Source organism: Mus pahari, chromosome 6 (genome assembly GCF_900095145.1).
Source record: "Mus pahari chromosome 6, PAHARI_EIJ_v1.1, whole genome shotgun sequence".
Classification (NCBI taxonomy): domain Eukaryota; kingdom Metazoa; phylum Chordata; class Mammalia; order Rodentia; family Muridae; genus Mus; species Mus pahari.
In genome coordinates this window covers 92924299-92938459 of record NC_034595.1, presented here as the reverse complement: position 1 = coordinate 92938459, position 14161 = coordinate 92924299, and the positions used below count along the sequence as shown (strand labels likewise).

The window sequence follows — 14161 nt, the reverse complement described above, 5'->3', positions numbered from 1 at the left end:
TGGAAACAGTTGGTCCCTAGCACAGAGAAAGAATCTGGGTTCTGTCTTGACTAGGTCACTTTACACCTAACACCATCCTCACCCGAGAGGAAGTGGGTAAGACTGGGTGCTGACCTCCAAGATTCTCCAACCTCCCAACCTACCTGTCACCACACCCTCTCCGCAGCGTCTTGATCACACTGTTATAAAAGCTTGTGGGGCTCCTGAGCCTAGTTGCTTCCTCTAGGAAATGAGGCGTCCTCAGGTTGCCTGGAATACAGTCATACCCGACTCCCACCGAGCATACGCGTGCGCGGACACACACACACACACACACACACACACACACACACACACACACACACACACACACACACACACGGTTTGTGCATCAGCTCATGCTTCCAGAGGGAGAGAAAGAAGAGAGAGAACGCTGCATGCGGCCACGCCCCCGCACAGGCCACGCCCCTCACCTGCTGACCTCGCCCGCCACGTTGTCATGGCGACGCACGTACACAGGCCGGGCAGTCGCGCGGGGCGCGGGCCAAGCTGGAGACTCGGCAGAGCGCGGCGGGCCGCCTCTCCCTGGGTCTGGCAAGCAGCTCTCAGTCCGCAGGGCTCTCGGAGGAGAACTGAGCCCCAGCTTCCTCCTCCTGCCAGGTGAGTGCGGTTCCAGGGATGAGTGGCAGAAAGCAGTGGCGAAAATAGGAGGCGTGTCCCTGCCCGGAGCTCTCCAATACAGGCTCCTGTTACAGGGCACTGTTCTGACACTAACCATTCCACCTTAAGTGCAGTCACATCCTGTCGCCAGACGCATCCCGGTGGAGACCTTAGGCCCCAGGATCTCCACCTGGTGTATCTGGGTTTCAACGGGAACTCTCCCTTAGGGGGGGTCCTCCACCAGCAGGCAGAGAGATCCCTTGCCAGACCTCACATGCCCAGCTATAGCTCAAAAGAAAGTGTACAGCTGGCTCCCACGCCAAGTAGCCCTTGTCAGAATACGTCTTCCAAAGTCTGCCTCTAACCCATCTCTAACCCATGGTTGACGGAAGCTGTTTGGCTCATATCACAGTATCAAGCGAGAACCAACCCACAGTTTAACACCCTCAAATGTACTTCCAGGCCGATGGGGGACTGTACAGGGCTGGACAAAGGTGGAGAAATACCACCTAACCAAGGCAGTGAGAGAAATAGGCTGCGCTTCCAAAGCTCCATCTAGGATTGATGCCGGAGAGAGAGGGGATGAAAGGTTGTGTCCTCCCCGGCCAGAGCTGAGCTGTCTTTCAGGTGTCATTTTAGCCTTCCAATATTTACAGAGCACTTCTATCTGCCGATCGAAGCAGCTCCTGCCTCAGGAGATGAAGCAGTGGTCAAAACTGTCAGGATGGCAGAGGGCCCCAAGATTTCACCCTAAAGCAAGAAGCTGACAAGGGAGGGAATAAGGGCAGAGACTCCTAGACCAGCGACCCTCTCCCCCTGCCTTGGGTGTCCTGCATCGGCTCTGGGGTCTGTCATGCAGGTGGGTGTCCTGGAAGCAGTGCTCAGGAGATGAAGGCAAAAGAGTGAGACGTTCAAGGTCATCCCTGAGTGCCTGTCCCCGATTAGGCTCAGTACAGGGTGTGGATGGAGAGCAGAGACCCCATGTGTCCTCGTCACAGCTAGAGGGGGTTTCATTTCTATCCCCAGCCTCTGTAACTCTATTTTCCAGAAATTTCTCAGTAGAAACAAAAATAAGGACTTGTTCTTAGACCTGGCATCGAGATGTCTCCTGGGCGCCTGGATGCAGCTCGGTTAGAATTCAAACAGAAAGACACATTATCATCAATGTTTTAGGAATGTTGGATGTCACTGAAGTGTTGATTTTTTTTTAACTGTGCAGAACTTATTTGAAGTGTGTTATAAGACAGAAGTAGGGATGGATGGGTGGGAGGGACAGAAAACATGGCATTCTGGTCACAGTGGTGCACACCCGTAATCCTAGCACCGGGGAGGAGACTGGAAAATGAGTTCATTCATACTTAGCCATACAGTGAGTTTGAGGCCAGCCTGGGCTACCTTGAGAACTTGTCTAAAACCCCTAAACCCAAGAATGATGATAAAAATACTAGCAAACTCTCCAGGTGGTGAGCTCAGAAGAATTACATCTTGGCCCCTTCCTTTCCTTTCTTTTGACGTGTCTGGGGTGGGGGTGGGGGTTGCCTGCATGTACGTCAGCACTGTTCACACTCAGTGCCACAAAGGTCAGAAGAGGGGCTCAGATCCCTGGGATCGTGGGTGATGGATAACTGTGAGCCACCGTGTGGATGCTGGGAATCACACCTGAGCCCTTTAGGAACCCGAAAAGCCAGTGCTTTTAGCGTCTGAGCTATCTTTCTCACTCCCTTCGCTTTTCTTTCTTTCTATGTACCCTCACCTACCCTCAAACTCACAATCCTCCTGTCTCAGCCTCCCCAAGTCTGGGTCCCAGGCACGCACCACCACACCTAGCTCACTGTCCACTTTAAAGATCTCCGAACATTCGACATTTCCCTCATAAGAAGATGGAGGGAATCCGTGCAGAGTCCTGATCACATAGAATCCTGCCTCTTCCTACTTTGCCTTTAGAAGTCAGTCCTTGGACCAGGGAGATGGCTCAGCAGGTAAACATACTTGCCAAATGAGCCTGGGGAACTGCATTTGAGTTTGATCCTCATCACCCACCCACAGCGGAAGGAGGAGACAGATGCCTGCAAGTTGTCCTGTGACCTCCATATGCTTACTGAGGTATACAGATACCTCAGTAACACACACACAGTTTTAAAATAAAAATCGAAAGTACCCTTTCCTAATTTCAGTATATGGAGAAGTGCAGTGGCTTACAAAGCAAGGGTCAGTTGAAGCCTGCTTTTTCCATTGGCTGACTCCTGGTGCTTTGAACTCACTGGGAGCCTATGGGTCTCCGACCTGGAGTTTGCGAGGCCCAACTTAGCATCAGTAATAGCCGAGTTTGTTGTTGCCGGGCAACCTGGGAGAGAGTAACTCATCCTCAGGGTCTGAACTAGTAAGCGCTGGGTTATATATAACCAAGCGAAAATGAGCAGTGGGTGTCACGGATAAGAAGGCCGAGGGAGGAGGCAGCCGCTGTCTGCAACATTCGGGTTGTGGTTGGGGTAGTTGGAGCTCTGTTTTGTTTCTCTAGTTAAGAAATACCATCGGGGTTCTGGAGAGGTAACTCAGGGGTTACAGGTTCATACAGCTTTTGCAGAGGACCCAGGTTCAGATCTGTGCACCCAGATGGCATGGCAGGTCACAGCCGATTGTAACTTCAATCCTAGGGGATCTGATGCCCTCTTCTGAGCTCTGCATGTTCCTACATACACCTGGTGCCCATACATACCCTCAAGTACATATACGTTCACATAAGATAAATACATTTGTAAAAAAAAAAAGATACCTTGAATTCGATTATCATATTTCAATGCTTCTGTGTTAGTGATCACTATTAGAAGAGATGACCTTCAAAAGACAAGCTAGCTCACCACCTGACCACTCCCTGTCTCCCTCTCCCTGGGGACTCAATGACACTAGGAGACCCCAATTCATCCACTCAGGCTTAGAATGTGTTCCTCTAACCAAACCCCTTCTGGACCCTCCCGTAGGGAAATCAGAAAGAATGAAAGCGTATTTGAAGAGCGCTGACGGCTTTTTTGTCCTGAATAAGAGCACCACAATCGGCAAGCATGCAGATTCGGACCTCGTCTTACAGGTGAGATACGGCGGACACCTGTCACACGCCCCTCCGCCCGCCCCAGCTCTCCTCCATGTCAAGTCTCCCTAAGCCTAACTGTCACAGGTAGCAAGCAGCCACCTCTGTCCTTGGACAGCCAAGATCCATGCAGAGGGGAGCTGGCATTTGGTATCTGAAGGTGATGGGCCTTCTGTCAGTTAATGAACTCGAACTTACGACCTTACACGTCCCAAGTTGCCCCCTGTCTAGAAGCAGTGTTCTGGGGGAGTGTAGAAGGTGTGCAGGGGGCATTGAAGTGCTCTTCCCCACCACGTGCCCAGGGAAGGGTCTCCTTTTCCAATGCCCCTCCAAGGCCTTCCCTTCCTGTAGATTGGCTTTTAGGGCCCCCCAGCCCCCCAGAGCCCAGGAAGCTCTGAGGCCAATCCTTGGGCTTAGCCGTAGTCTCTCGTAATTGAGCTTCATTTTCTGACGAGCTGTGGTTTGGTGGTCCAAAGCCTCAATTCACTGACAGCTGAGGAAGTGGAAGAAAGAGATGAATAATGAAAACAGAGACTCGGAGGCTCTTTAAATATTCAAGCGGGCTAAAATATTTTAGAGAGACGCGGGATGGAGCCTCCCACGGCAGAGGAGCTGGCTTCCCCTGAAACCTTGCGCCACAAGCCTTTAATAAGCTTTTTTTTTTTTTAAAAAAAACGAATGGAGATTCATAGAAGTTTCCAAAGATGGTAGAGACGGAGCGGGCCCCTCACACTGTTTCCTGGGTGGTTGTGCTAGTGCGATGATGTATAGCAGCGTCAAAGCAATCCAGAGCACGGGCCGTGGTGCCATACGTATGTGTTGCCTGTGGAGGGTAGGTGTGCATGATTTTTATCATGGATGCAGATTCACCACCAGAGATCTGCACACCACTTCCTAGTTTCAGTGGCCCTTCCCACCGCCACCCCTGAGCCCCGAAACCAGCACTGTCTTCTCCACGTTGATAATTCTGTTGTTTGAAGAAGGTTACATTAATAAAATCATACGGTGTGTGATTCAGGGTTGGATTTGAGTTGGTTTCCCTTTCCTGAGGGCCTAGAGATACAGTGAGGTCGCTAGTTTGTTTCTTTTTATTGCTGAGTAGTATTCCACGGTACAGGCATAGTGCTGTTTGCTGGTCATATACTTGACATGGAGATTATCTCTAGTTTGGGGTCAGCATAATAAAATAAATAGCTGCTCATTTTAGCTTGCTGTCTATTGCTCTGATAAACACTATGACCAAGAGCACCTTGAGGAGGAATGGGTTTATCTGGCTTACACTTCTATACCCAAGTCTATCACTGAAAGATGTCAGGGCAGGAACTCAAGCAGGGCAGGAACCTGGAGGCAGGAGCTGAAGCAGATGCCATAGAGGACACTTACGTACTGCTTGCTGCTTGCTGGCTTGCTCAGTTTGCCTTAAACACTTCCAGGACCACCTTGTGTGGGGTTGGCACCATCCACCACGGCCCAGGCCCTCCACATCAATCATTCATCAAGAGCATGCCCCGCCCCCAGGCTTGTGCACAGGCCAGTCTGATGCAGAGGCATTTTCTCAATTGAGGTCCCTCTTCCAAGATGATTCTAGACAGTGCCGAGTTTACAAAGCATTGACCCAGCACGGCGCTGTGTGCTGTACACAGTTTCTGAGTAGGCGTGAAAACCTGGATGGGGATGTGATGGTAGCATCACATGTCACATGGAAATGATTGCCTGGTACCTAGGGAAACCGCCAAACTTGTCCAACGCCACTCTGCAGCTTTCTTCTCCACCAGCGGCGTAGGAGATGGTCTCACGCACCTCACCAGTGGCGAATGCTGTCTGCAGCTGTTTGGTTTTAGGTACTGAGAGCGACAGAGGCAGGATAAATCTATAATTCTCCTTATTTGCCTCATTTCTGATTCTAGAGAGAGGGCATCCAGCATCCTGCCATTACATAGCAGGCTGGTTAGCATTTCGGGAAAGTTCGCCTAATCTTAGAACACATTCATCCGATTTAACAACAGCTCACCACATCTCCTGTGCTACTTTTCTCACGGCCGAGAGCAAACGGCCAACAGAAACAACAGAAAACCTTGCCTGAGCGCATGGTATGCCGGAGGAGCGCATGGTATGCCAGAGGGTTCACTCCATGGGAACTTGGCCCCTGTGTGGGGTCAGAACATTACGGTGGCAGGAATGTGTGGCAGAGGACCTGTGGACCTCACGACAGATAGGAAACAGCAGGAATGTGTAAGACACCAGGGCAGGCAGATACAATTCAAGGATGTGACCCAGTGACCTGCTTCCTCCTTTTAGGTCTCACCCCCCCCACAGACACACTTCCCACCCACCCCCAGTCATCCCATCTTACCACAAAACCAGTCATTGAATTGGAGTCCTCGGCATCTCCATGGAAACCACTATCCCAGACACTCCAGTGGTGTGCTTGACTAAGGCCCAGGGCTAGCTTTCCCCATCGAGTCAAGTTGCCCATCAAAATCAGCCGTCACACCACCTTTTGCATGGCCTCCTACATGACCATCTCCATGCAAGAGCACAGAAAACCCATTCAGTGCCCACAGTGGGAAAACCAAGAGAAAGAAGCAGCATCTCCTCTTAGCATATCAAGAGACTTAAGGCCGGGCGTGGTGACGCACACCGTTAATCCCAGCACTTGCAAGGCAGAGACAGGTAGATCTCTGAGTTGGAGGCAAACCTGGTCTACAGAGGAAGTTCCAGGACAGTCAGGGCTATACAGAGAAACCCCATCTCAAAAACAGGGGGAAGGAGAGAGGGGGGAAGGGAGGCACAAACCCGAGGAGGTAGCATGTGGAAATCAGAGGGCAGCTTTGTGGGGTTTGTGGAGTGGGGGGGGTCCCCCCTTCCACCTTCACATGGGTGGCAGAAATTGGACTCATCTGCCCAGCCTGACATCACAAGCGCTTTTACCTGCTGGGCCCCACGGATCTTTCTTTTTGAACCAACTCTAAGACGAGAAAGCCATAAAGGTTTGAGAAGACATAGGCTTTGAGAGCAGAGATCTGGGCCTGAACCTCTTTGGGCCATTTCCTGGCTGTGTGGCAGTAAGCGTGGGTTCCTATCTGTAAGCTATGTACCTTTCTGGGTTCTTGTGTTGACCGAATGGGGAAAGGCAACCAGGTGCCTGGCACACAGTGCTGAGTAAATTACACCGCGATCATTACGATGACCTCGTAAAATGAGGCCGAGAGAAACTCTGAGGGGTAGGAGGGGGCACCCGTGGAGCCCGGAAGCTGCTTGGGAAAGGCAGCTAATGAGAAGAGTTACCCAGGCAGAAACTGAGTGGCATTTGATATAAAAATAATGGACATAGAGTGTCCTTGGCCTTGCTCAAATGGAAGTCACCAGGGTGGAGAAATAGCACAGCAGTTAAGAGAGCAGGCTGCTATTAGAAATCCCAACACCCACAGGTTTACAACCCCCTGTAACTCCAGTTCCAGGGGATCCAACACCTAGCAAGTCCAATGGGTAATGTACACATGTGCACAGACCCACACAAACCCACATACACTATAGAGGAGGAGGAGGAGGAGGAGGAGGAGGAGGAGGAGGAGGAGAGGAAGAGGGGGAAAAGGCAGCCAGAGAGACAGCTTAGAGTTTAAAGACAGTGACTGATTTCTCAAAGGACCCAGGTTCAGTTCCCAGCACCCACATAAGACTCACAAACACCTGTAGCTCCAGTTCCAGGGGGATCTGACAACTTTTTCTGTCCTCCAACGGCACTTCCTTAACCCTCATTCCTACACACACACACACACACACACACACACACACACACATAAAAATTGTAAAAGTCATGCCACTGAATAAAGTTCAGAAACCAAAGGAAAGAGAGGGAGGGGAAAAAAGAAAATACAAACAAATAAAAAACAAACAAATAACAACTTTGAAATCGCACTGGAGCTACAAAATAAGCACATGAGGTTTTTACAGGCCAGTGGGGCGTGGGGCTCAGTGAAAAAGGTTTTATCATCACAGATCCACTTCACAGATATTTACCTGGCATGACAGGTGCTAGTGGTCATATGACAGGTGCTAGTGGTCACATGACAGGTGCTAATGGTCACGTGGCAGCGTGTGGCAGCATCACGGCTCTAAAGGAAAGGCCAGAAAAGGCCAAGGAGTACTCACTACCCACAGGAGCGAGGGAATTCCATGTGCAAAGGCCCTGGGGTGCTAGGACGCATGGTGAGTGAGCCCAAAGTACAGAAAGAAAAGCAGTAGGCTCATAAATAAAACTGGGAAGGTGGCCGAGAGGCAGGTGGCACTTCTCATGTGCCCTTTGGGGTTCTGGTCTAACCTGGAAGAGCAAGGCAGGGAAAGAAGTGGGAGGTCTCTCAGCAAGGGAAAGGATGGAATTTCAAAAGGGCCCCTCTGGCTGCAGTGCTGACTCAGAGCTTCCTCTCCCGACTTAACCCAGCTCAGCTCAGTGCTAGACCCTCCTGAAGCGGATTGTTCAACTTAATATAGGAGGCGTCTACTGACTGTCTCTATTTCTCTCTGTGTCTCTCTCTGTCTTTGTCTCTCTGTGTCTGTCTCTCTGTTTATCTGTCTGTCTCTGTCTGTCTGTCTGTCTGTCTGTCTCTCTCTCTCTCTGTGTGTGTGTGTGTGTGTGTGTGTGTGTGTGTGTGTGTGTGTGTGTGTGTGTGTCTGCCTGCAGAGGCCAGGCAAGGGCTCAGGATCCCTCAGAGCTCAGCTAATGAATTTCAGAGCTCTTCAAAAGAGCAGCAAACACTCTAACCACTGAGCCATCTCTTCACCCCCAACTTGAATTTTAGAGACAGCTTCTCACTGAACCTGGAGCTCAAAGACTGGGTTCCTCAGATCCACCTGTCGTCACACACACACACACACACACACACACACACACACACACACCTACAGCTAGGGTTACACATGCCCCTGCCACTCCTGGCTCTTACAGTGGGGACCTTCTGGTCAGGTCCTCCTGCTCGCTGGTGAGCACAGTACAAACCGGGCTTTCTCCCTGGCCCCTCTTTCTTTGTTTATGAGATGAACTCCTGCACTCAAGCAATCCCCCTGCCTCTGACACACACACACACACACACACACACACACACACACAGTAGTTTCCGTGACAGTTGTACATGACTATGTCTGGTGAACATGATTGTTACTTAAGCTTTGCTGAGAAGGGACTTCAGCTCTTTTTGAATGAAGAAATGTCCCCATCCAGTGGCCGATGGGCTTTTCACAGGCTTATGATAATGCTGGTTAAATGCAGGCTCCTGCCTTTCAGAGTCCTCCGATAGCCATGTGCCAGCCTCTTCCACAATGGGGAGCATCCCCCCCCCCCGTATTTCTGTGACAAATAATCTCATTGCCAACTTGACAGGTTTTAGAACCCTGTAGGTGGCATACCTTTTAAAGACGTGTCTACAAGGCTGCTTCCACAGAGGAGTAACTGAGGGCATCCCTGGCCAGCCAGTCTAGCCATATTGACAAGTTCCTGACCAATAAGAGGCCCTGTCCCATAAAATGAGGTAGACAGCATCCAAGGAGAGACTCCTGAGATAGGCACACACACACACACACACACACACACACACACACACACACACATGAATGCATTACACACTGCCACATATGGACATATACACATAATGCCACCTTATGGCATACAAATCACCATTATTACCCTCCCTCGTACCAAAGTGTGTAAATGAGTCTTAAAAGGTTACAACCACACAGCTAGCCGGAGCGGCAAAGCTGTTTCACACGTGAGACTCTGACTCCAAGCTTTTCCACATGGCTTTGGGAACACTTAAAAAATCCTGTGAGCTCACAGAGACAATAAGGCAGCCATCCAAAGCTGTTGAATACTCAATGAGAGTTAACAGTAAGTCAGGGAAGCGCTTTCTTTGAGGCAACTTATTGGGCTGGCGCCATCTGCTGGGCATCCAGTGTAACAACATGTTTTCCTACAAGTGCCTTGAGGCTGTATTGGGGATACCCCTTTGGTCCTATCTGGCGTACAAAGGACAGGTCTGCAGAGTAAAGGAAGCTTCTTTAAACAGAAGTCTGTCAGTGTGCGGCTGGAAAGGGCATCCAGCTGTCAAGGCAGCTAGTGTGAGGGACTGGATCCAGTGACCAATGCTCCGGATTGACAAAACAAGAACCAGACAGCCTTGGTAAAGTGGGCACGCAAGGCTAAGCAGTCAGGGCAGGATTTATCTGGAAGATGGAGCCTTCTCCCAAAAGGCTTTGCAGCTAAGCCATCTCTGTTGCTCAGAGAGAATCTTGAGCAGGCAGAGTGAATGGAAAAACGGTCGATTGGTTTCTGGTGGTCAAGTAGGCGAACACGGCTGTGCCCCAGTGGCATGCAGGGTGCAGGCAAGTTGTACAGAGGCCTCCAGTCCCCATACCTTTGCAGTGGCTATTTCATGAGACTGCATCGCTGGGAGGTGATAGGACCGCCTCTGACAGCTAAGTTAGAATAGAACATTTCACGTGTTCACTTTCTGCTCCAAAGAACAGATCCATCATCTCACAGCTCAGAAATCTGGGTGCATCCAGTCTCTGCTCTGGGTCACTCAAAGCCAAGATCAAAATGTTGGTCAACCTGGAGTCCTCTCCGACATCGTAGGGAGGGTATGCCTGCCGGCCCATTCAGGCTGTTGGAAGAATTTGATTCCCTGCCATTGCCAAGATGAGACTCTCTTTCCCCAGCTTGCTGTCAGTTGGGGGGCATCCTCGGGTTCTGGAAACTGCCCACTTCCCTGGCCCCTTCGCCCTGAAAACCAGCAACAGTGGCTGGGTGCCTGTGGATTCCCCTTCAGTCTCTTCTCTCTAGTTCCAGCTACTGAAAGACCAATCTGGTGTGTGTGTGTGTGTGTGGTGTGTGTGTATGACTGTATATGTGTGTGCACATGTTTCTACACATGTGTGAGTTTGCACACATGTGAGTGTGTGTGTAGATCAGATGACAACTTTGGGTGTTAATTTTCAGGTACCACCTCCCCACAACACACACACACACACACACACACACACACACACACTTTTTTAACTCAATCTCAATGACCCAAAGCTCACTAAGTAGGATAAGCTGGCCGGACAGTGAGCCTCAGGGATCCATGGTTGGGATGCGCCACCACACCCGGATTTTTACAAGGGGATAAACTCAGGCCTTCAGGCTTACAAGCAAGCTGTCTACCAACAGAGTCACCTCCTCAGTCTTTGTAAGTTCCCTCTCCTCTCCTCCTCTCCTCTCCTGTCCTCTCCTGTCCTCTCTTCTCCTCCTCTTCTCCTTCTCCTTCTCCTTCTCCTTCTCCTTCTCCTTCTCCTTCTCCTTCTCCTTCTCCTTCCCCTTCCCCTTCCTCTTCTCCTTCTTCTCCTTCTTCTCCTTCTTCTCCTTCTTCTCCTTCTCCTTCTCCTTCTCCTTCTCCTTCTCCTTCTCCTTCTCCTTCTTCTCCACCCCCTGACTCCTCTGAGTCAGGTACTTCCAGTTGGATAAACCAGGCCTGCCCACAGCTTAATGGTCTTCATCATACGTGCATGGTACCACTTGCCAGGCAGTAGAGGGTAGTAACAGATCTGTGGGTCCCCTCTACTCTGAAAATGCCAGTCTGTCCAGAAACCCATTCTGGCTGATCTCAGTTGTCAACTTTACACACCTGGGAAGCGGGAAGCTCAACTGAAGAATTGCCTCCGTCGTGGGCGTGTCTGTGGGGCATTTTCTTGATTGCTGACTGGTGTGTGAGGGCCTAGCCCTCTCTGGGTGGTATCATCCCTTGGTAGGTAGGCCTGGGCTGTATAAACAATGGCAGCTGAATGTGAGCCTGGGGGCAGGCCAGTAAGCAGCACCCCTCCATGGCTTCTGCTTCAGTTCCTGCCTCAGGTTCCTGCCCTGACTTCTGTGGGTGATGTGGGTAACTGTAAGCTGAAGAAACCTTTCTTTCCCCCCAAGATGTTTAAAAAAAAAAAAAACGGCCAGTGATTATCTCAGCAACAGAGACGAAAACTAGGCTAGGACCCGAGCGTAGATTCTCAGCTCCCACAGGAAAGCCAGGTGTGGCAGCACACACGCCATTGAGGCAGGACTTGGGATGTGCAGATGGAAGGAGCCTTGGGCTTGCTAGCCAGCCAGGCTGTCCAAAGCAAAGACTCAGAAGTTAAGGCATGGAGTGATGCTGATATCTGTCACGTGACACTGTTCCTGGGAGACTCACTCCAGACAGGGAACAGAGACAGACCGAACTACAGTGCCATCAAACTCCACCATGGTGAGCTCATGAGTTTTACTGGGGTTATGTACAAGAATATAGGGTGAGGAGTGACTTACAAGAGCCCACCCTAGTATGAGTGACAGCTCACAAAGCTGGGAACATGGAATTCTCTGCACAGCCTGCAGTCAGCTCAAGAGACTGGGGTGTCCTTTCTGAGTATCTGCTTCTTCCAGGCATCTTAGCTTGTCTGGGTGTCTTGAGGGTCTGTCTCAGCAAGCCTTACTGCTTATATAAGCGTGGGGAGGGAGGGAGGGAAGGCGGGACCTAGTGTATCTGGTCAGTTCCAGGAACTTCCTGAATGATCCCTTTGAGTTGTTGACCTCCTGAGCTTAAAGTGCCAGGATGGAATGTTTCATCTCAGAACATTCTGTTGTTTTTATCTCCATTTTAACATCTGGTGTCTTAAGTACCTTCCCTCCAAGATGGACAGTTGTATCTTGGTATGAACTTAAACACACCACCTAGTGTTTGTTGGTCTCTGTCCTCCACACATGAGTGTGCACACACAAATGCGCGCACCTACACACACAAATGAGGACTGTTGAGGACCGAGCAAGGAGGCTCAGTGCGATGCTCTTCTGGCAGCCCATGAGCAGCAAGTATCAGGGATGTTGCTATTTTCATTTTCCTGACCGCCACTTCTTCCATCTCAGTCCACAGATATCGACAACCACCATGCGCTCATCGAATTCAACGAGGCCGAGGGCACCTTCGTCCTTCAGGACTTTAACTCCCGCAACGGCACGTTTGTCAACGACTGCCACATTCAGAATGTGGCAGTGAAGCTGATCCCTGGGGACATTCTGCGGTTTGGGTCTGCAGGGATGACCTACGAGCTGGTCATTGAGAACCCGTCCCCGGTGAGCCCAGCCTCTGCGTGGTGGCGTGTGGGGGGTGGGGTGCTATGCTGGCTTGTGTGTGTAGTCCTGTACTCAGATACGGCCACCACCGGAAGCACTGTGCAACCCCACACTGCCCACAGGTGGCATAGCAACAAGACTACCCAATCCCAGTTCTAGTGCCCCCCAGGGGCCTTGGGGAGGGAGGTGTGTCAGCGCCCCCTGATGGGCACTCCACTGCATTACATGCAACTGCTGCAAAGTGCCCAGTTCAGATCCTGAGTGGTTTCAAAGAGGTTGGAAACAGTTGGTTGGTTTTGAGAGCGGAAAGATGGGCGCCTCCCTTCCGAGCTACTCAGCTCAGCTGCTCTTCTCTGATCGTACACGGATTCTCTGGGGGAACAGTCTTCTCCATGGTACCTGGCATTGACAGGGTATATCTATAAACCGTGACCGCCCATGTCCAAGTAGATGATCGACCCAGGCCAGTTGATATTTTGGCCCAGATCAGAAATAGGTCTGAGGTCACTGTCTAAAATTATAATCTCGATTTAAGTTATAGAGAACGGAAAACTCAGGAAGCCTCGGGCTTAGGGGAGCCATGGTTACCAGGTTTGGAGGCAAGCACCTTTACCCACTGAGTTATCCCCCCTGTCCAGTACTGCTTACTAAAAATGACACTTACCAAGGTGGAGTAGTTCTACAATGAAGTACACGTGTTTTGAGGGTGGAGCTGGTGGTTTTGAGGTGTGTGCCCTGGGAAAATGTGGCTACCACTGCAACAGGGAGTGAACATCACCATCCCTGTCCCCACCACCCCTGACGGCCTCCTCAGTGTGGAGGTCCTTGGCTTGCCAGCTGCCACCAGGAGCGCCACCCAAGGGTGAGTTACTCAACATGAACTTCACCTATCTATTGCTTGTAAATCAAGTAAGTTCTCAGTAAATTCAAAAGCCCTCAAGAGGCATGGAGCCCCCACAAAGTGCTTTCGAAATCCTTCCCCCCACCCCGCACCTCCCATAAGAACCCCTTGGTGTTACCAACTCCTTTGATCACCTGCTTCTGTTTCTCTTCTTAAAAAACTGTGGCAAAAATACACTTGTCATGGAACTTACCATCTTCGCCAACATCCATAGAGCTAGGTTTGTTTGCTATAAGTCCATTCTCTCTGTTATGCGGCCATTCATAGAACCAGCTTGTGAAAGTGAAACTCTGGGCTCCTCAAATACCCACCACCCCTCAACCCCATCCCTTCACCCCACCCCTTTCATCTCCACCCGTCTTCACCCCCACCCCTCACCCCCACCCCTGTCCCCACCCCCATCTTG

General features: G+C 50.8%; 1 protein-coding gene across 1 annotated transcript in view; it reads left to right on the top strand.

The window, feature by feature from the left end:
* The first annotated feature begins 3623 nt into the window (after nucleotides 1–3623).
* The window catches only part of Fhad1 (forkhead associated phosphopeptide binding domain 1), a 116722-nt gene continuing 106184 nt past the window's right edge, over nucleotides 3624–14161 (top strand). The window contains exons 1-2 of the mRNA XM_021200663.1: nucleotides 3624–3724; nucleotides 12648–12854. Of these exons, the coding sequence (XP_021056322.1) occupies nucleotides 3632–3724; nucleotides 12648–12854 (300 nt within the window). The 5' untranslated portion in view covers nucleotides 3624–3631. The remainder of the gene's footprint in view (nucleotides 3725–12647; nucleotides 12855–14161) is intronic.